Source organism: Gallus gallus, chromosome 2 (genome assembly GCF_016699485.2).
Source record: "Gallus gallus isolate bGalGal1 chromosome 2, bGalGal1.mat.broiler.GRCg7b, whole genome shotgun sequence".
Lineage (NCBI taxonomy): Eukaryota > Metazoa > Chordata > Aves > Galliformes > Phasianidae > Gallus > Gallus gallus.
In genome coordinates this window covers 4,610,582-4,631,225 of record NC_052533.1, presented here as the reverse complement: position 1 = coordinate 4,631,225, position 20,644 = coordinate 4,610,582, and the positions used below count along the sequence as shown (strand labels likewise).

The 20,644-nt window shown below is 47.0% G+C and overlaps 2 protein-coding genes across 11 annotated transcripts in view; one reads left to right on the top strand and one right to left on the bottom strand.

Moving 5' to 3' along the window:
- Positions 1–8,303, top strand: part of PLCD1 (phospholipase C delta 1) — a 48,854-nt gene extending 40,551 nt beyond the window's left edge. For all 6 annotated transcript variants that reach the window (XM_004939119.5, XM_015281119.4, XM_046931027.1 and 3 more), the window contains exons 9-15: positions 248–415; positions 1,913–2,069; positions 2,346–2,462; positions 2,990–3,168; positions 3,654–3,786; positions 6,563–6,712; positions 7,092–8,303. In XM_004939119.5, the coding sequence (XP_004939176.1) occupies positions 248–415; positions 1,913–2,069; positions 2,346–2,462; positions 2,990–3,168; positions 3,654–3,786; positions 6,563–6,712; positions 7,092–7,183 (996 nt within the window). In that variant the 3' untranslated portion in view covers positions 7,184–8,303. The remainder of the gene's footprint in view (positions 1–247; positions 416–1,912; positions 2,070–2,345; positions 2,463–2,989; positions 3,169–3,653; positions 3,787–6,562; positions 6,713–7,091) is intronic.
- Positions 8,304–10,031: 1,728 nt separating this feature from the next.
- VILL (villin like) overlaps positions 10,032–20,644 on the bottom strand; it is a 31,373-nt gene continuing 20,760 nt past the window's right edge. For all 5 annotated transcript variants that reach the window (XM_015281116.4, XM_040695554.2, XM_015281117.4 and 2 more), the window contains exons 10-20: positions 20,325–20,478; positions 19,217–19,317; positions 18,901–19,038; positions 18,180–18,338; positions 17,281–17,460; positions 16,918–17,063; positions 16,117–16,261; positions 15,175–15,363; positions 13,233–13,301; positions 12,185–12,433; positions 10,032–11,224 (exon numbers count right to left, since the gene is read on the bottom strand). In XM_015281116.4, coding sequence (XP_015136602.2) covers positions 11,111–11,224; positions 12,185–12,433; positions 13,233–13,301; positions 15,175–15,363; positions 16,117–16,261; positions 16,918–17,063; positions 17,281–17,460; positions 18,180–18,338; positions 18,901–19,038; positions 19,217–19,317; positions 20,325–20,478 — 1,644 coding nt within the window. In that variant the 3' untranslated portion in view covers positions 10,032–11,110. The remainder of the gene's footprint in view (positions 11,225–12,184; positions 12,434–13,232; positions 13,302–15,174; positions 15,364–16,116; positions 16,262–16,917; positions 17,064–17,280; positions 17,461–18,179; positions 18,339–18,900; positions 19,039–19,216; positions 19,318–20,324; positions 20,479–20,644) is intronic.

Sequence of the window (20,644 nt, the reverse complement as noted above, 5' to 3'; positions counted from 1 at the left end):
AACAGCGAGGCTTGTTGCTTTTGGTGGAAGAGGCAGATACAGGATGTTGCTGAAAGAAGAGGGGACACGTTACACAGAGTTATATTGGCTAAATCTAAGGTTGTATTTTTCTGCTATAAGCAGCACCCTCCAGAGCCAGCAGTGCCAAACACATCCATGTGGCAACAAATCTCCCACTGACTTCACTGAAAGGTGCAAGGCCAGGGGACAGTCTGCTAATTGCCTTTGCCTACTTTTCCTTGTGCAGCAACTGAAAGGGAAGATCCTTGTGAAAGGCAAGAAGCTGAGCAGACAGGAAGACCCCACTGGGACAAATGGGAACAACAACCTGGAGGCTGAGGATGTCTCTGATGAAGATGAAGCAGCTGAAATGGAAGATGAATCTGTGAAGACAGAGGTACAGCAGAAGGGGAAGGTAAGTAAAAGAAGTAGCCGATTCCCTAAAAGGGTCAGACCTGGAGAGGCAGGAAAGCTATAAAGTAGATCTTTGCCTACTGCAGAAGGCTTGGAAATCCTGCATCAGGAAGTCTGATCTTGTTAGCCAATCCCATTCCTCATGCTGGCAAACCGCTTTCTAGATGAGCTTTGTGCCATGACTGGAAAGAAAAAAAAGCAATTAAAATATACTTCTAATATGCTCTCAGCTAAGCACAAGCACGGAGATATTGCAGGGCCATCCAACTGTGCTGGTTGTCTTCCCTCTCTAAAAAGAAGCTGAAGGACCCAGCAGCTGGGACAGCCATTTAGCACAGAGCATCAGGTGTTGGAATGGGCTGCCCAAGGAGGTGGTGAAGTCACCATCCCTGGAGGTGTTCAAGAAACGTTTACATGTTGTACTGAGAGACATGGCTTAGTGGGAGATATTGGTGATAGGTGAACGGTTGGATCGGATGATCTCAGAGGTCTTTTCCAACCTCGGTGATTCTATGTTTCTGTGATTTATGGGTGCAGTGGAAGAGTACATGTTCAGTCCACTTCCATCTGACTTCCACGTATCTGTTCCTCATGAATCTATCATCACCTTGTGAGTTACTGGGGCTAATGGTTTTCTGGTAACATTCTGGGACATGCCTGCACCCTCACTGGCCATTTTTTTGATGACCTTGTGCAGCAGAAAGAGCTATGGGAAGAGGGTGTCAGTTTACCAATGGGATGACTGTATGGGGGGGAAAAATGGTTTACTGCCACGTCAGTATTTTGCTCCCTATTGTGAGGGCATTATTTTTTTTCAGACTGCAGGTCATTGTGAAGGCCACATTCCTTATAGATCAGGTTCATAGATGACAAATTGATTCAGCCCCACTGATGACAAAATTGATTGATATTGCTTCTGAATCTGGTCTGATATATACTTTCCTTTGCTGATTTGTTCACCCTTTGAAGGTTTTATTTCTTCTTCTAATCTGTAGTCAGCAGTGTGTATAATTTTGAAGACTGCAATTTTCTTTTCTTGCATTTGGTGGGAGCTGATAACACTCACTTCACTTGTGGATAAAGGCTGTGGAGTAGCTGGCACCAAAGCATTGTGAGAACTTCCTAGTTCAAGACAAAAAAGCCAAAGGTCTGAGGCACAAGGCCGTCAAAACATCTACCTCATTCAGGAAGTTAGTGATGTCATTGGACAGGCCAGTGGCTGGTGAAGCATGTAGGTAACAGCAGAGTTGTTTTTCTGCATAATGGTCTGAGAGGAGGGATTAGCCCTCTCTGTTCAGGGTAAGGGACACAGCAAGGGCAGTCCACCCCTTTACCACCCTGTACCTGCATGGGGGTGCCATTGGGTGCTGATGGTGGGTATCCTTTCCATCTGTAGTTGATGAAAAAGGGCAGACCCAGGGTTTGTAGAGAAAACACAGTTATTACTTTTGAGTAGGACTGCAGAAGCACCTCACAAACCTCTTGCTTCTTTTTTTAGAGTGACACCCTCAAGCTGGCCAAAGAGCTGTCGGACACGGTTGTCTACTGCAAGAGTGTTCATTTCAATGGCTTTGAGGACCCCAGCCACCCTCGGGCTTTCTATGAGATGTCATCGTTCACAGAGAGCAAAGCTCTGAAACTAGCTCAGGAATCTGGTATGTATGCCTTGGCAAAAGGCCATCCTATGTCCCACTCCCCCATAAAGTGACAGCTAGTGGTGACTAAACATGAAGCACCCCAAAGCCATAGGTCACAGGCTGTTATGAAGAAGGGTATTTTCTGCAGGCAGTTCACACTCAGCCAGACTAGACAGAGAAGCACTATATACAGCAGCATCAAGAAAAAAGTAGCCCCTATCACTGAAAATAACATTTTCTTCTTCTTCTTTTTCTTGTTCTTCTTCTTGTTCTTGTTCTTCTTCTTTTCTGTAGGAAACAGCTTTATTCTTCATAACATCAGGCACCTGAGCCGGATATACCCTGCAGGCTGGAGGACAGATTCTTCCAACTACAATCCTGTTGACTTGTGGAATGTTGGCTGCCAGATTGGTGGGTGCAACGGGGAGCTTGGAGAGGGTTAAGCTGGCTGTGCTAGTCATGACCTGGCCACGGTGGGGCTTTGGCTGAGGTAGATGTTCAATTCCAGGCCAATTACAGGCAGAGAGCCTCAGTGACCACTGGAAGAGATGAGCTCTTGTAACTACTAGGAGAGCCTTTCCTGCGCTTTAAGTAGGCAGAGAAACAACCTGGCTTAGCTGTAATTAATGGGTTTATCTAGAGGATGTGGTTGTTCATCAAAAAATTCAACGCAGGGCATTTTTTGACTAATTTTTCGACCCTCCTGCAGTAGGCAGGAGGATGACTGAGGTGGCCATAATGGCTTCTCCTTCTTCTAACATCTGAATGGAAGAAATCCTCATGGCAAGCAGACTGCGAGGGGCAGAGCTTATCAATGCTCTTTGAAGCATAGAAAGTCAATGTTTATGTCCATGAAGTGCAATTTCATGTGAATAGAGTAGGTAGAAAAAGACTCTTATTGATTTATCTGAAAGTGACTGAGCTTATTTATGTTGCAGTTGCCCTAAATTTCCAGACAGGAGGCACAGAAATGGATGTCTACCAGGGCCGGTTCCAGGACAATGGGTTCTCTGGGTATGTCTTAAAGCCGGAATTCCTCCGGGATGAGCAAACCAAATTCAATCCAAAATCCATCACAGAAGGAACATGGGGGACAAAGAAGAAGCTTCTGCTTAAAGTAAGAATAGAAGTCTGAAAATTTTCTCAGTAGCATCCATTTTGGGGAATGTAGGTTGTACCTTCTCCTTTTCCTGGTCCCACATGGACAATGTTATCCTAACTACTCATTTCCCACTGCGGATATCTTTCTCAGTCCTGCATGGAGTCTCATTCTCCAAGCACATGTGTAATGTTTGGTAGCAGGAGGGGTAACCGACAGTATTTACTGCAGATGAACATACATTCGTGTTATAGACATGCAGTCAACATTCACCACTGTTGTTTCCAAGTATCACCCAATCCTGTTGGGAAGAGATAGAGAAGTTGCCTTTTTCCTGACAATATTTCATTAGATGCTTTAGATTATTAAAGATTCCTCTGAAGAGTGTCACGATGCTGGCTCTGAAGGACCAGCACCAGCAACAGGTCCTGTGATCCTGAAGGAGGAGAGGGAACCACTCCCTCCTGCTGGCATCCTGATCTTTTGCTCTGTTTCCTCCACAGATCATCTCTGGTCAGCAGCTGCCCAAAGTAAACAAGAGCAAAAACTCCATCGTTGATCCTAGGGTAACAATTGAAATCCATGGTGTCCAACAGGATAACAACAAGAAGCAGACCAAAGTCATTGAAAACAATGGTAAGGGGTTTTCTTCCATGCTGTGATGCCCTAGGGCTGTAACCCTTTCGTTTCACGTAGCAGCATCTTCCTCATGAAGACTTGCTGCCCCGTGGCCTGCCTAGATACACCCAAATTTACTCTCACACACAAAACAAATACACTAGGTGATGATGGCCTGCTTCAGTGCAGGGACCCTAGCTGTACAACAGATTGATGTCCAATATGGGGTTCTTCCATCACTTTTATTTCTGAGATGTTTGGAGGCAGAAACTGCCTGCAAAACAACATCATCCAACTGAGTTGTTTTGAGATTGGCTGCCAGATCTGTAGAGCTAGAGATTTGGAAGTGCTCTTTACCTCCATGCTGTTGGATCTGACCTGGGACGCACAGTATCCCTTCAAGATCTTCCCAGAGAGGACCTTGTGTGGCTGATTTTATTCTGAAAGAGCTACAGACTCACAAGAGTGTGATTGCGAGGGACTATAGAATTGTCCATTCCAAACACTGCTCAGAGAAGGACCAACCTGTAAGTTAACTCAATTTACTCAACGTGTAACCCAGATGAATTCAGAGTATCTCAAAGGATGGCGTTTGCCCACACTCTCTGGGTAAGTGATCCAAGCTTTGACTTAGGATAAAATAAGATCTATACTAAATCAGAAATTCACTTGTTGCAATTTGTGCCTGTTAACATCATGCTTTTGCTGTGCATGTGTAAAAAGAGTCTGGGTCCATCTTCTCTATAAGGGGAAAGTGGAAGATGGCAGTAATAACTCTCTTAGCCTTCTCTAGGCTGAACAGCTTGAGCTCCCTCAGCCTCTTCTCATATGTAATGTAGTCTGTGCGAAAGCAGAACATTTCTTGTAGCTCAGAGCCTTCTCAGAAGGCATGGATGTTGCATCTGCTCGTTCTTTTGGTGAAAGCATCCCCAGTGCTAAATTAATGCACTTCACAGCAATGTAGCAGAGGAGGGAAGAAGGCTGTAAGCCCACTGATCCAAAGAACCAGGCTCCTTCTTCACAGTCACACAGATACTTCACCTCCCCATGGACCACATTTCTCTTTGGTCAAACATGGCCATGGCTTCCTCCATGCCATGAAAGTCAGAATACTGTGGCCTTCAGCAATAGTAGAGGGCAAGTTCAGTTTTCTCTTCTGTGACCGTAACCAAGGCAAGAGGAGTCTGAGAAATCAGCCCTCACCCTCACAAACATGCACTCAGGCATGGCTTTTGTGCACGGAATAAGAGCCAAGATCCAGAAAGGCAGTGAATATTTTCCTCCCTGCTAACGTTGTTTCCCTTTTCCTCCTTTCCTGTTTGACTAAATCTGGCCCAGTTCCAAAAGCTCACGGTCATTTCCTTTGCCTACATCCATTTTTATAATGTTTTGAGTGAAGGCTGTGTAAGGAACATTTTAGAGAGGCCAGTCCTATTCCTAAGGGCTGCTCAATTCACTTGGCCCCACTGCCAGCCTGTGACTGGCAGGAGGGATACTGGAAGGATTCTGGAGGGAGAGTTACCCAGTGAGAAGTAAATTATCCGTGTTGGAAAGGGCCAGCTGCAGAGATGGGTTTGCCTTTCCAAATGGGCTGAGGTCTTGGCTGTGATCATGCTTCCACAGCTCACCTGGTTTGATGGTGCTGGGGCTGAAGCAATGGGCTGTGGATGCAGGCTGAGCCCCAGTTGCACAGGCACGGAGCTCCAAAGAAGGTGAGAACCTGCAGGCTCAGCAGCTCTTGGTGTCTCACTGTGGCTCTGAGATGGCCTGAAAATCCCCCACAGATATCAGCACAATTAAATCTTCTGTCCTAAGGCTAATGACTTCCCTTTCAGCTTTGTGATTTCTCCTACCATGGGACCAGTCACTTTTTTTTCCAAGGATGACTGGGATCAGGAGCACATGTGTGTGATCTGAACAGTCCAGTTGATTTAATCCCATGAAAGTCCAAATAAAATGCAGCAACCCAGCAGAGGTATTTTGCTATGGCACTATTCACAGACCCACCTGGAACCTTCAGGGCCAGCTGAAGGATCTCTGCCTCCTGTTGCATCACCCACAGACCCTCCATGACCAGCAGGCTTGAGCTGATGTTTGGCTGTCCTTGGGCTTCTGCTGCACACAGGCTGTGCTGATGGCAGCAGAGTTTCAAACAGATGTCCTCTTCTCCTGTTTGTTTCTGGGGAGTGGTTTGTGAAACTGCAGGGAGGAACCACAGTGACTCGGAGGGAAAGCACTGTGTTTTATTTTGTCTCTCTTCTGACATGATGATCATGGCACTACAGACAGGGAAACTGAGGCACTGAATTATGATGGATGGGTGCACCTTGAGCACTCAGTGAGGCATAAAGCCCCAGAAAGCTGTCATAACACAAAGGCATAGTTCTCCTCTCTGCTCTCTCTTGGTGGTCCATTGGGTGGTCCATTGTGGAGCCAAGAGTTGGACTCAGTGACCCTTATGGGTCCCTTCCAGCTTGGGGTGTTCTATGATTCTGTGATTGGTCTGGGGCGGTAAAATGTTTCTGCTGGTCTAATGGCAAACTAAGATGCATATATCAGCCAGTGAGAGCCTTTGGAGCAAAGCTGAGTTCAGCCCCCTTCTGCCACTCACTGCCTTCTGCAGGTTCAGTGCTGAGGTCGGCAGCGAACAGCCTAAGCTGAAGGATTTATTAATACCAGGTGTATTCATAAATACTGGGAGCAACAATCTCGGCACTTTCTGCTTGTAAGCATCTCTTACCTCCCTCCTTGTTGGTGAGCAGCTCTAATCTCCTTCCTTGTCTATGTTGCTCAGGCTTCAACCCGAATTGGGACGAAGAGTTTACGTTTGACATAGAGATCCCTGTGCTTGCCCTGGTCCGATTTGTGGTAGAAGACTTTGACATGTCAACCAAGAATGACTTCATTGGGCAGTATACTGTTCCCTTCACCAGTCTGAAGCAAGGTAAGGCCCTGTTCCCCATTCCATACACCCACTGACTGCTTTGGGAATCTCTAGTGTCCTACAGAAGAGGTCCAGAGCCCTCCACTCCTTGGGTTAGAACTTGTCCTTGCTCTGTGGTCTGGGCAAGATGACAGATGACTTATTGAGCAGCTGCTGAACTCTGGCTCAGGGCAAGGAGTCCCCTTGTCACCGGTGGCCTTGGGTGTGTTATGTTACCAGTGCCCAAAGCCGTGCCTCTCTGACCTACCTATTCTGTGGGGCATGGGGAACAAAGAGCTTTCAGGGACAGGGAAATGTCACTGCAGGGTCTTGGCAAGTGCTAGCAAATGCCTTTCTGACAGGACTAAAGGCCACTCTCCATCTGTGTCCCTTCTTCCAGGTTACCGCCACATTCACCTTCTGACCAAGAACGGAGACCCGTACTCCTCCTCCACCCTCTTTGTGTATGTCAACATCCAGGACTGTGATTAGCAGCTCAGCTCTTTCAGGGTGCATTGGACCATCTTACAGACCTAGAAGGAACTCAGCATGTGTCGTCTGCCAATGTCAGGGTCCCATCAAACCCCCAGTGCCTTCTCCAGAGCAGCACATGATGCCCGTGGGGCCCTGATGTGAAATAGCCATCGACTCCCTCCCTCCCACGAGTTGGAAATATCCTAATGCTGCTGTTGAGATTAATCCTTTTGTACCTGTCCAACCAATCCAGCTGTATTTTTTGAGTTCACTTTATATAGTGTGATTTTTAATTCTGCTTTTAGTAAGAGGATAAAGACTCCTTTTTAGCGAATTACAGCTCTTGGTTTGGGTTTGGTCACACGTCTGGACAAAACACCTAACATCTGTGCAAGAAAAGCCCATCTTGACACTGAAATCAGTGGCCAGATACCGGGTGACTTCTTGCAACTTCAGATGTCAGCCATCCTTTACCATATGAAGTCTTAAAGGAGGACATGATTCTCCTCTTATCTGTTACAGATTGAAACAAGAAAGCTGCACTACAAAGGGCCATGTTATATAACTTGACTTTCTTTTTGTATTATGATAAAAAAAAATACATGAATACTGCTCTGCCTGTGTGCCTGGCTTCCAGCCGGGTTGCTTTGCATTCAGAGCCTGGCTCTTATCCTGTGAAGGAGAACAAAACTGCCGAATGGCAGATTTCCCTCTATCCCAAAGTGAAACCCACTCAGAGGGAGCTCAGAGAATGTCTTTTGCCAATGAGAGTGGAAATAAATACACTGAACTGACAGTAGGGCTTTTTTTTTCTTTCTTTTTTTTTTTTTTTGCAGTAAACCTTTTTGTTTTTATAGGAAAACCTCTTTTTTAACCCAGAGGAAGCAGTGGTAGCAACAGTTTTAAAGGTTAGCTTGGTCCCATTGCACTGCAGAGGTAACCCAGCACAAGCAGACAAAAGAGTTTTGAACAATAACCCAGTATTTATGGCAAAAGGTGGTTTGTTTTGTTGTTTTTTTTTTCTAGCACAACTATGGAGTTAAGTGAATATTGTTGAAATAAAATAATATATATATTTGAAGCTCCGATGATGTTACTAACACTGTGTTAGACTATTAAAAGAATACCTGGAAAAGTCCGATTACTTGTCAGTGTTCGCCTCTTTGGCTTACCTGAATGCAACACACATGAACTTGGAGACATACCCACTGAATTTCTTTAAGTTGTCAGTCTTCCTGGGGGTTTGCATGGCTGGCGTTGGAGGGGGTGGGCTGCTACCAAAGTGGTTCATTTCCTGTTAAGCAAATTCCACTCTACACCTTTCCTGAGTCTAAAATAGCATGGATTTATTGATCTTTGGGCCCACTGCAAAACAGGGTTTCCTTCAGTCCAACCTGGAGTTTGTTATGCTGCAGTAACTGTTGGACAAACTGATTTTTTCCTCCTTGTGATGTTGTAAACCATTGCCAGATTAAATGTGAATTATATCCAGACCCAAAAGGCTGAAATGGAATTAATTGCCAGCAGCTGAAAGAGTTCATGAGCAGCACAGGCCTCTGAGGCAGATCTGGGAGTCCTAGAACGATACAGGGTCTGAGGGCAGGGGCTATGAGGGGTGGCTGAGGTCCTCGTGGGTCCCTTCCAACATGGGATATTCTGTGTTTCTGGTATACGTCATGGTAGCAGGAACCAAAGCAACATGGAACAAATTGGCCTCATCTCCTTCATCTGGCTGGATTCCTGCTGCTCTCCATTGAATTATGTGATGCTCATTAGGCCCGCAGGCAAGGTGATAGGTGGAATTGCTGCATTTTATCATAGAATCACAGCGTGGCTTGGTTTGGAAGGGACCTTAAAGATCATAGAGCTACAACTCCTCTGCCGTGGGCTTGTTGCCCACCACCAGCTCAGGCTGCCCAGGGCCCCATCCAGCCTGGCCTTGAGCATCTCAAGAGATGGGGCACCCGCAGCTCTCTGGGCACATTATGAAGTGGCACCTGCAATTCATTAATATGGGAGCTGGCAGCAGCACACCACAGCAGGGCGCTATCAATATTGCACATAGATTGCTGCTTCCAGTCGTGCTGATAGTGGTTGGAGCAGGGAAATTGTGCAGTGGTTGTATCCATCATGAGCACAATGGGAGCAATCACACAGGTGATTTGGGCCATTTGTGTCTCTGCTTGACTCCTACCTGCATGTATGGGGTGTTGGGCTGGACCCTTGAGCAGAAATGGGCCAAGGTGGTGGTTGGATCATGGAAGTAATGATGGTGTTGCAGCTGATGTAAGGTAACTGACAATTCTCAAGCACAAAAAACTATCCAGAATATCCCACCATCTGGAGGTCCCTGCCTCCAGCCTGGCCAGATGGTGATGCTTCAGCATTGCAGTGTGGTCCTGGGTGCTGCATGAGAGCTCTCTGTTCTGTGACCACCAGCTGTCAGCAGCTCCTCATCTCCCATAGGGTGTAGGGCCTTCAGCAGCCGAGCCCACATGATGGAGAGTCCCACTGGTGAGGCACTAGCACAGATTGCCCAGAGAGGTCATGGATGCCATATCCTTGGAGACAGATGAGGTGAGGCTGGATGGGGCTCTGAGCCCCGGATGGAGCTCTGGGTTTCCCTGTTCATTAGAGGGGAGTTGGAGCAGATGACCTTTAAGGGCCCCTTCCAACTCAAACAACTCTATGCTTCTATGATTGCGGTGTTTGAGAACAGAGGGAGCCTCACTTCCTTGTGTTTGTTCTTCCCTCCTAAAAAGTGTTTTAAATTCCATGGAAGACCAGGTGTTTGTAATAGCAATGGCTCTGCAGCACTTTTCTCTACCACCATCCTCTCCCACACACTGATCAAAGACATCTCCAATGCTGCTGTTGGCTGTTTATTGGGAATCATCAATCAGGCTGGAAATGGAGTAAAGCTTTAAACCCACATCTTTTGGTTTTTTAAACATACGCTTTTCCTCCTTTCATATACAGTTGCATCCCCTCATCACTCTTACTCACATTTCCCTCTCCAATCTGATTGAGCTCAATGTGGAACCAGCACCCTCAGCCCATGGACATCACAGGGATGGAGCCCTCCACTGGGACACACTCTGCCTCTGGTCATCCTCCAAACCCTCCTGGCTTCATCAAGGCTCTGCTCTGTGGGCAGGTGCACTCATGCTTACCCACACCCAGTCATGTGCAGCAAGGCCAGGTGAGATTGGAGATGCAGAGTCTTGTTGGGCAGTCAAAATCAACAGCTGCATCTAGCCCCAAATCTCATTTTCTTTTTGAAATAGAACAGCTAATAAATACACTCTACATATGTATGAGTATTTTTTCCCCCCCCAACCCAGGTTCTTAGTTGTTTTACCTGTGTTAGGCCGTGCATGTTAAGCTACAATTGATTCTCATTGGGTTTTGGTGAGTAGCTTTTCTGCAGGGTGAGAAGGTGCTGAGCTGGCCAGTTGCACTCCATGGGATACCCGAGCACACATCTGGCTACCCCATTCCCTTCTCCTGATTCCAAGGCACCCCACCCATCCCACCAGGGCTTTCCCCTTCTCTCCCCATCCAGAATTCACATAACAGCTGCAAGTTGCCACTGTCTTACCTAATTCTTAACTAATTCTTAATGGAGGAGGATCGCAATCTTGCAGATTTGGCAAACTGCAAAAGGATGAGGAAAGAAGAGGCTACAATGCAGTTTTGACCACTTGTCTTCAAGGCTATCAGCAATAAAGTGTCTGAGAGAAGCAAAAACTTAATGCAAAGCCATTCCTGCAAAACATTTTGCCATTCCCTGAACAGAGGCTGCTGGAATAACTGCACTGGAGCTTGGCCTGATTGAGATGTTGGGTTGGGTTCGTTGAGCCAATGTCTGTGCTTCTTCCCTGCATCTTCTAAGAGAGAAGGGTTGTTCCCAAAGTTGTTGGATGCCGGGTGGCCCCTGCGGTCTCAGAAGAGTCCACACTGCTTCTTCTCATTCTGCTGCTTCCATTTGGGCATCTGGTAGAACTCGTGTTTGGACTTCCCAAAGATCTCGTGGAAATCAGCATCAGAGAGATAGTACTGCAGCAGGAAGAGAGAGCAAGAGAAGGTCAGCTTTGGCGTGTGCGAAGGCTGGGACACCTCCACTCAGCCACATCCCTTCCTCGCCATGCCAGAGCTGAGCCCTGACCCCAGGCGAACAGCTTCTGCCCTGCTCTCTGTCCTCATGGTGGGAAATGCAATGTCCCAGCAGCTGTTCCTCATCCTACTTCCCAGTGTGCCAGAGGAATAACAGCCCAAGAAGATGCCCTGGTTTTGAGGGGTTAGCATGCTCTGGTCAGAATTTGGTCCCTGCTAATGATACTCAAGCCAAGTCAATTAACACTGCTTCCGAGAAATTCTGTTGGCTTGCTTTGAGTGGTTTCTCAAGCCAGTAATTCATAGTGAAAGCATCTCCCATTGGCTCAGTTCCCCCCAGATATTCCACTTGAAATGTTCACTCCCATTTCTGGAAAGACAAAACATTTTGTAGATAGTAGACAAAGAAAGACCCTGTGGGACATGGAAGTTAAATCTTCTCTGGCATTTTGGGTAAAAGAAAGGAGCTGTACAGCCCAGCTGACACACAATCCTTTCCCCACGGGCACTGCTGCAGTGCAGAGCTGCTGGCCCAGTAGGACATCAGCCCTCTGGCTCCAGGTGTTGGCCAGGAGATCAGCTGGGGCAAGAAACAGGTCAAACATGGGTTTGAACAGGCAGCAGCCCTGTGTCCCTCCCATCAGCTTGCTTGCACTCAGCTACAGATGTTGGCAAAATGAACTTTTATTCCACTAGGAAAAGAAAAAAAAAAAAAAAAAAACAAATACTTTAACTACAGTAAAACTACCACAGTTTCCTCTCATTTCTTCATGAGACCTTGGCGTCCAGCTGGCATCTTTCTGAGCCTGAGGTAGGACTAAATAACCTGACGTGCTGCCACATGTAGCCTACAACTAAGTTCCTGGTTAAGCTACGAGGGCATAAAACCAGCAGTGCTGTCACCTCTTTTTTAGTGGGATCCACTCCTTCTGGAAGTTCATCCACAGTTTTGTTCATCAGCACCTCTCGGGAGTAAACTCCCTTTTCACTGGGCACTGTGAAAGGGCTGCCGTTGGTGCTGCTGTTGGCGTAGCTGCTGCTGTCATTGTGGTTGAAGTGCGATTTGTACTCCGGGGAAGCACTTGATGTGCTTGAACCAGTCAGATTGGTCATGCTGAGGGTTCTTTTGCTCAGGCTGATGTTGTTCAGGTCCTGCAAAATGGAGGAGAAATGTCAAGAGAAACAGCTCTGGTAGAGCAAACCGGGGGCTACCTCTGCATCTTTCTGTTGGGGCTGAAGGCACTGCTCTGGCACAGGCCATCTGCTGGTCTGCTGCTTTGGAGAGCCAAGCAGCAAGGAGAAAGACAACACCAGAACAACAGTCCAGCACTTCCATCAGTATTACATCGAGATGTTAGGACTATTAAAAACACAACCAGCTTGGGAGCCCTTAGAAATAACAGAAGATATTTACAGTAGTCTCATTTTTCCCAAGATAACAGCAGGGAAAGGTGTGTGTGGGAGCACAGAAGGTAAGATTAGAGACGACCATGTCTAAAACTTTTGAATTAGTTGCATACTTTTATACCCACACTGCCATCTTTCCCATTCAAAGCCCTTCCACTACCTTCCAGCCTTCCTCCTGCCGTTGTCCAGGGCAGAACTGATCCCATGTGACTGCTATGTTTGGAACCTTTGGGATGCTGTGCTCTCTTTGTGGGACCTCTCATTGGGTTGTGTCCTTCCTGACCAGGGGCCCCACATCAGGGGTCTCGGGTGATACAGCTCTGCAAACTGCTCATACAACTCTTACTTGCACATATTGTATTTATAGGTTATGAATGACATTTCTCTCTGCTTTCCACTGAGGAGAACACCTCTGATCCTGACAGCTTGAGGTCCCCATGTCTACTCTGATCATTACAGCCTCTCCTTCATGCAAACAGACAGGGGGATGTGGTGATGTTTAAGCTCAGGTATTTCCCACCTATCTGGTCCAGTAGCCACTCACCACCGTGATCTCAGATAGAGCCGACACATCTCCTAAGCTGTTCTTCATCTCCTCATAGGATTTGCCATCCTGAAAGTAAAGAGAGCCGTGAGAAGCACAGGTCAGTGTTAGGTAGCATGTGCTCCTGGTCTCTGGGCTCAGCAGATCACCCAGTGCTGACCACAGAGGTGGCAGTTGGGGTCTCCTTTAATCCCCAATCCCGGAATGGAGAGACTCCAAGCTGTCACTTGAAAACAAAGAAACAGATGAATAACAGCTGATATTAAAAAACACCTAAATTTTAGTGCCGTGTGTGACCAGGTTTCTCTTATATCCACAAAAAGGAACATGCTATATACATTGGCAAGTGGATGACTGTGCTTTCCGAAGCAGCCAGGAGATGTCAGTTCTTAACAGCACCATCCAGCAGAGATCCCCAACTAGAGTGAACAACACAAACATATGCACTGCAGAACAAACAGATTTAGACCCCAAATGGAGCAATGAACACACGCCCCACATGTTTCTGGGATGTTCGCAGTTTGGATTGCTTGTCTGTAGCTGCTAAAGCTGCCTATGGGAGATACTTATAGAGGCATGTATTCTGTAAGCTGCCTCCTTGTTTTTCAGTAGTTCTCCAGAAGAAAAAAAAAAAAAAAATCAAGTTTTGACCTCATTTCTAAGCATCAACATTGTTTTAAGGGTCGGCGCTCTGGGAATCATCTGTCCAAACCCAGCTGTTAAGGCAGAATTTCTGCCACCCCACTGACTGCAAAGAAGGATGATGCAAATTCAGCTGCGGGAGAAACATGTCTTTGTATGAGACTGCCTTGGCACCTCCACCCCATTGCCCTGCTCCAGTGTGGGACTTATCCACAGCCCTTTGGGTAACCAGAAGATGAGACTGCCCGTGAAGCAGCTGAACACTGATGTTCATGCAAAATGCCGTACAGAGAAGGGACAACCACTGCCAGCCCACCACGGAAGGATTTTGGAAAACACCAATTCAGAGTAACTTATCCTTCCCTAAACTGTGCACACCAGTGCCATCGGGTGGCAGGAATTTGGGTGCAGAGCCCGGCAGGATTGCATTTGCCTTGAATCACGGAATCACAGAATCATTACGGTTGGAAAAGACCTCTAAGGTCATCTAGTCCAAGCACCAACCCATCACCACTATGCCCACTAAACCATGTGATATTTCAGGTCTGTTAATCACTGAAGCTCCTCCAGGTTTCCATTTCTGTGTTTGTAAATCAGCTTTCGAGAGGAAGGGTTGTACACAGGGACCAAAGGTCTCTCATGGGCTGTTTGTGAACCAGGAGACAAGATGCACCTGCTCACATCTTAGGTTTCAGTTTGCCCTTATAGATGGGACAGATATTTTTCTTCTGTATTTTGAAAAATGAGCACTTTTTTTTTTTTCCAATTGCTTTCATGATGTGGAACATTTTGTTTCCACTCTGAACTTGATTTTACTATTAGCAACCCCAAAATGTATTGTTGGCTGAAATCACAAACCTAGTTTGTAACCTAAACTCCTTAAAATAAAAATACAGGTGTTGTGAATTTAAGCACATGTATTTCTATTTGCAAGAGCCCATTTCACTGAACAGGTATTTTCTGCTGAGGTGTGAAGCTCGGGACAGAGAAACTGTACATGTCCCATCCCTGGAGGTCCTCAAGGCCAGGTTGGATGGGGCACTGGGCAGCCTAATATGGAAGGGGGCCACCCAGCCCACAGCAGGGGCTGGAACTGGGTGGGCTTTAAGGTACCTTCCAACCCAAGACCCATGATTCTATGTCATGACTCCATTCCATGACTCATGATTCCAACCCACGATTCTATGTCGTAAGAGATGTTTTGCTCCATGCACCACATAGGATATGGCTCATTCACAGTGACACCCTTTAAGCACTGCTGAGCACACATGCACACCCCAGGGCTTTTCCAGCAACTTACACTCCATTTGTAGGGGTCCCAAGCGTTGAACCACCCTGTGAAGTTGAGGGGCTCACAGCCCTGCTTCACCAGTATGATCGGAGTTGCCAAGTCTCTCCCTGCTGGATGGGTCTTGAGATACTCCTTAGCCGAGGCAACCGCCTCATTCCTCTCATATGTGTTGGAGGCTTTGCCAACCCAGAGGAAAATCTGCAATGGGAGAATGTGTTGAAGGTCAGTGAGCAGGCAGGACCTGGGCAGACACAGCTGTTTGTTCTCTCGTGACAAGTGAAGTGGAGAGAAGGCTGCAACTCTTGTTTGCCAATAGCCCCCTGGGATTTTCATCTCAGATTTACTCCCAGCAGAGAGGGATTTTAATTTTGAGATAGGCACAAATCATAAATGTTTCAGGAAGCAGCTCTCAAATGTTTCCAGGTAGTTAAACCCAGTACTTGCATGGTCAAAAACTCCAATGTCCTCAGAGCCCCTTACCAAGAGCAAGTCCTCACCATCAGTACTGGGATATGAGCATGTGTTCTGGGTGCCAGCCCCTTGTGTGAGCCCACAAAGATGGATGCAGGCACAGCTCATCTTGCCTAGGGGCAGGGCATGGACTCGGTGTCCTCCTGAAGCACCTGCCCATCCTCCTCCTGTGGTGGGATGGCAAAGGCAAACTTCATCCAGGTCAACCCTTGCACAGGTGAGGGTGAATTAAGGGGTCACCAGTTGTCTGCAAGGAGAATCCTGGCTGCTGCCTCCTCTCTAGAGCATGAATAGTCTATCATGCAGATAATTCCCATTGGACTTCCAGATCTGAGCACAGGGAGCTCTCAGCTACCACTGAGAAAGGGGAGCCAGGCATTCTGCCCTCAGTGTCATGCTCAGTGATGGATTCTGCTGAACTAAGCCAGAACCTGTTTGAAAATATGTCTGGAAGATAGGGAAAGTGGAGCCTGAACTGACCTCTTCCCAAGTGTCTAGTAACATGACATCATCTTCATCCAAGTCTTCCTGGCAGAAATCCACCACCTCTGTCATGATGAACCGACCCGTCTGGTTGGAGCACTCGAAGAGGCGAGGTTGGTAGTGTGTGATCTGCTCTTGAAACCTTCCTCGTGCATGGCAGGGGAAAAAAAAAGCAAGAGAGATGGAAATCCTTCCCTTGTGGTTTAGCATTAGGCCCTACCACTACTACTCATGTCCACGCTGGATGAGGTGGGGACATGACAACACACATCAGAGGGCCTGAAACTCAGCCACGCTGATTTGCATGAGATACTTGGAGCATTTTAACAATTCCTAAGGGTAACACTATTTCCATCCAAAGAAGCCAAAAGCAGGACGCTTCCTTCCTTGTGCACAGGAGGCTGCTGTCAGGTGGAAGTCACATTGATCACTTGGTTGCAGAGGAACACATTTTGTGCTCAGAGGGTTGGAGAAGTTTGAGTTATTCAAATGCCAATTCAATTTCAAAAGGCCAGTAATGGATGGAAATGGACTGTGTGGGTCATGTAGCCCTTATGACAAGATACGAGGCAGATTTACTGTGGGGAAACCCATCCAAACCAAGACCCAAAACCTAGACAGGAAACATCTTAGTGTGGTTTCTGATTGTTTCCACATCCTCACCAAAGGCAGCAATAGGTCAGAATACTCCCAAAAGCTTGGTTTGACACAAAGTGCTTACCCATCCTTCTGTAAGGGTTTGATCCCTTACTTAATGTTGCCTGTCCAACCCCAGAGGAACAATCAGCTTACTATTACCTCTTTTCACTGGCATAAGGGGCTTTGCCTCCCAGGGCTTCCCAGAACTCTGCTGGCTCCTGTCCCTCCAAAATGGTGTGCTTGTCCCTCCTGGAGACAATGTCAGCCACCATCTTTGCCATCTCCCTCTCATCTCCGCTGCAGCCCTGGAGTTCAGGACACAAAATTGAGGCTGAGTCAGTAACAGACTAGAAAAACTGCGGGGCCACACACAGTTGGCCCTACACCACTCCTTCATAGAGTTTCAGACCTGTTATTGAGGGTTTCACCTCAGCTGGTCACTTGGAATCTATGACCAGCTCCATGGCCCTGCAGGTAGGGGGCTCAAGACCCACACCAGCTATTTGCCCACAGCAGTCTCACCTTCCCACACCACAGGTAGCAGACTTGGTTGGTTGCTAGCAGGAAGACATCATTGGAGTTGAGAGAGGAGGCCCGGGCTGGCACCTCCGTGGCCTTGGTGTTCATCTCATTTGTGCCTCTCACCTGGAAGAGGCGTATTGCTGGCTCGGGGGTGCTTTTCTGGGCCCGGCTTGTGCCACCCTGCATGGAAACAGAGGAAAAAGACAGTGCTGGAAGGTGAGGGTGCAAATCCAGGGTGCATCTGGTTCAAGGAAGAAGACTTTGTGGCTCATAGCTCTCCCCGCAGCAACAGACCATAGAATCATAGACTCATAGAATGGCTTGTATTGGAAGGGATCTTAAAGATCATCCATTTCCAACCCCTGCCATGGACTGGTTGCCAGGCACCAGGTCAGGCTGCTCAGGGCCCCATCCAGCCTGGCCTTCAGCACCTCCATGGATGGGACATCCACAGCTTCTCTGGGCAGCCCACGCCAGGGCCTCATCACCCTCTGAGTAAAGCATTTCTAAATTTCTAAACTAATTTTATCTTCTTTTTAGTTTAAAGCCATCCCTCCTTGTCCTATCACTATTAGAGCAGCTCTTGTAAAACTCAGGAGTAACTCCTGTGCTGTTTCCATCTCACCAGATACTTCTTCAGGGCTGTAAAAATGGGAATCAGCCTCTCTCTGTCTGTAGGGTGAAAAAGGCTTTTGAAGGTGCACTACAGAAGTGGTGGCTCTATGGGTGCCCACAAAGGGAGAACTGGAAATATTCCACCACTTCCATCTGCCAGCCCATGCAGACCTGAGGCTCCTTTCCTGAATACCAGCCTATTTTTTTTTTAACTATTTCTCTAGCCACTGCCATTCCACCACTGCTCTCACCTTCCATTGCCCACCCGCACAAAGCCACGTTACCTCGTAAATGATCAGCTTGCCCTTGAAGATTGCCAGGAAGTGTGTTGGCTCCTTCCCCATTGTCACGCGCACCTGCACAGCCTCATCCCCATGTTTTTTGTCCAACTCGATGGCATTGAGGGCACAGGCAGTGATTTCATCCACAGAGGCATGGCGACCCTTGGGTAGAAGAGATACCACTGGCAGTGAGATACAATGAATGGTATAAAGTCCTATGTATGCTACCACGAGATGAGAGTTAAAACTATGTGACTTCACCCGGAGTTTGAATCTTCAGGAGCTGAAGCCTCAAAGGACAGTCTGCAAGACTGCAAAGTTTGATGCCAACATATAATCACAGAATCATTAAGATCTGAAAGACCACTAAGATAACCTGGTTAAATCACACCCCTAGACCATGTCCCCCAGTGCCACATCTACCCTTTTCTTGAACACCTCCAGGGATGGTGACTCCTTCAACTCCCTGAGCAGTGTGTGTCAATGTCTCACCAACACCGTAAGCCCCATAATCCTTTACCATTTCTGTCTGGCATTGCTGGCTCTCAGCCAGATGCTAGTCTGGGCTCAGAGCATACATGTTGCCTACAAAACAGAGCTTGGGCTATTTCCAAGTGGACACGTGAGTTCTTCCAGATGACTGATTTGGGGTTTTTGTGTGTTTCCTTTTGTTTTAGGCTTCTAGCAGACACAACACAATCTCTTCTGTTACAATCTGACTTACCTGCCACATGTAGAGGACATAGTGAGGCCGGCCAGATCTGAGGTAGGTGTACAGGACCAGGTAGCAATCACCTCCGTAGAACTGCCCGTATGTCTTGGGATCCACCGGCTGCATTTGCAGGTCCTCAATTCTCCACACCTAGCATGAGATGTCAGTAAGCAGCAGGGTACTCAATGTAAGGACAGAGTGCAATGGGCACAGACATAATTGTAGGGGAGGAAAGGTGGGCACATGTTCACAGTTCATACAGCTGCTGCGCGTGTGAAAAGGCAGAAAGGTTTGGAAACAGTGATAATTGCCAAAGGAGCTCTCTCACCTCTATGTCCCCAGAGGCATCATCCACCATCCTCTGCTCAGCAGCCAGCTCTGGTCTTGCATGGAGCTGAGTGGTGTCAAACTTCACCTGCTCCACCTTGGCTGCATGCACCAGCACAATAAAAGCAAGAACCCAGTAAGTGCACAGTGACATACAACCCCTCCGCGTCATCCTCATGCAGAAACACATGCACGCAATTATTATAAATGTAAGAACAACCTGGTCTGTGGCTGCATGAAGCCAGACTTGCCACCAGTAAGGAAATGTCGATTTTGGGACATGCAAGAGTGCACGCACTCCAATATTGATCTGTTATTGGTTGGCAACTGGCCATACAGCACCCTCCAGTGAGATTGTGATGACTGATGAGTAAAAATAGAAGTTATCTCCTGACTAAAAATTCAAAATTGTTTTCCAAATGTATACATATTTCCATCATTTTAAAATGTTTCATTCAGAAATAGAATGACCATGTTTCTCCAACTCATGGAGAAGGCAGTATTTATGGACAGCAGGGAGAGAGAAGAGAACTTGCAAAGGAAAGAGATATTTGCAGCTTTGAAGATATTAACGATGGAGACATTCAGCATCCCTGCCACTTCTGTCTGTCATCAGCAAGATTTCTCTCTTTGGTGTTGTTTACTCTTTGGAGTTAATGCACTGCAATATGCACTTCAGCAGCATGATAAATGGGGGCACCATTTACACAAATACAGAATGGTTCCATTGACGTCAGGAAGATCTTGGGTGGGTGCCAGTGTAAATGAAAGCAGAATGTTGCTCAGCACTTCCTTATCAGGTTCATCATTAGCTCTATCTGAAGAAAATTAAGAAGTTCTGCAAGTGTGAATTTTTTACACACTTTTTTTTCAGATGAAATCTGCCAACCTTCACGTTTGGAACAAGCAGCAGTTTGGTTCTTATAAGAAGTTCTCTGCTTCTACTGAAGATGGTGGAAAGTATGGGACATGAGAAGAATGCACACCAGACTTTCAAAGTGCTGAGGACAGGGGGCAGCCAATGTGAATGGTGCTCCCTTGGCTCTGTAGCTTATCATGGACAGCAGAATCAAATACAGGGCAAACTGTGTCCCTGAAAACAAACTCACCAGTTTTGCCAATAGTATAGACTTTGCCCAGCCCCTGTGTTTCATCCTTTTCCATCCACCTCTGGAAGAGCTGTTTGAACATAGCTGACTCTGCACCGTCATTGATCACTTCAATGTTCGTGGAAGGAGAATAGCCTTTGGCTTGGATAAAACCCTAGAGGTTGAAAAGGGACATTAGTGAAGACACACCAAGCTTCTTGTAGACACAAGAAGAAGGCTGAAGGCCTCAAAAGCAAACCTCCACCTCCAGTTGAGCACAGCAGCACAACCAAGGTCAGGATTCACCCCAAGATGAAAACACGTGCACTCAGACTTAGGAA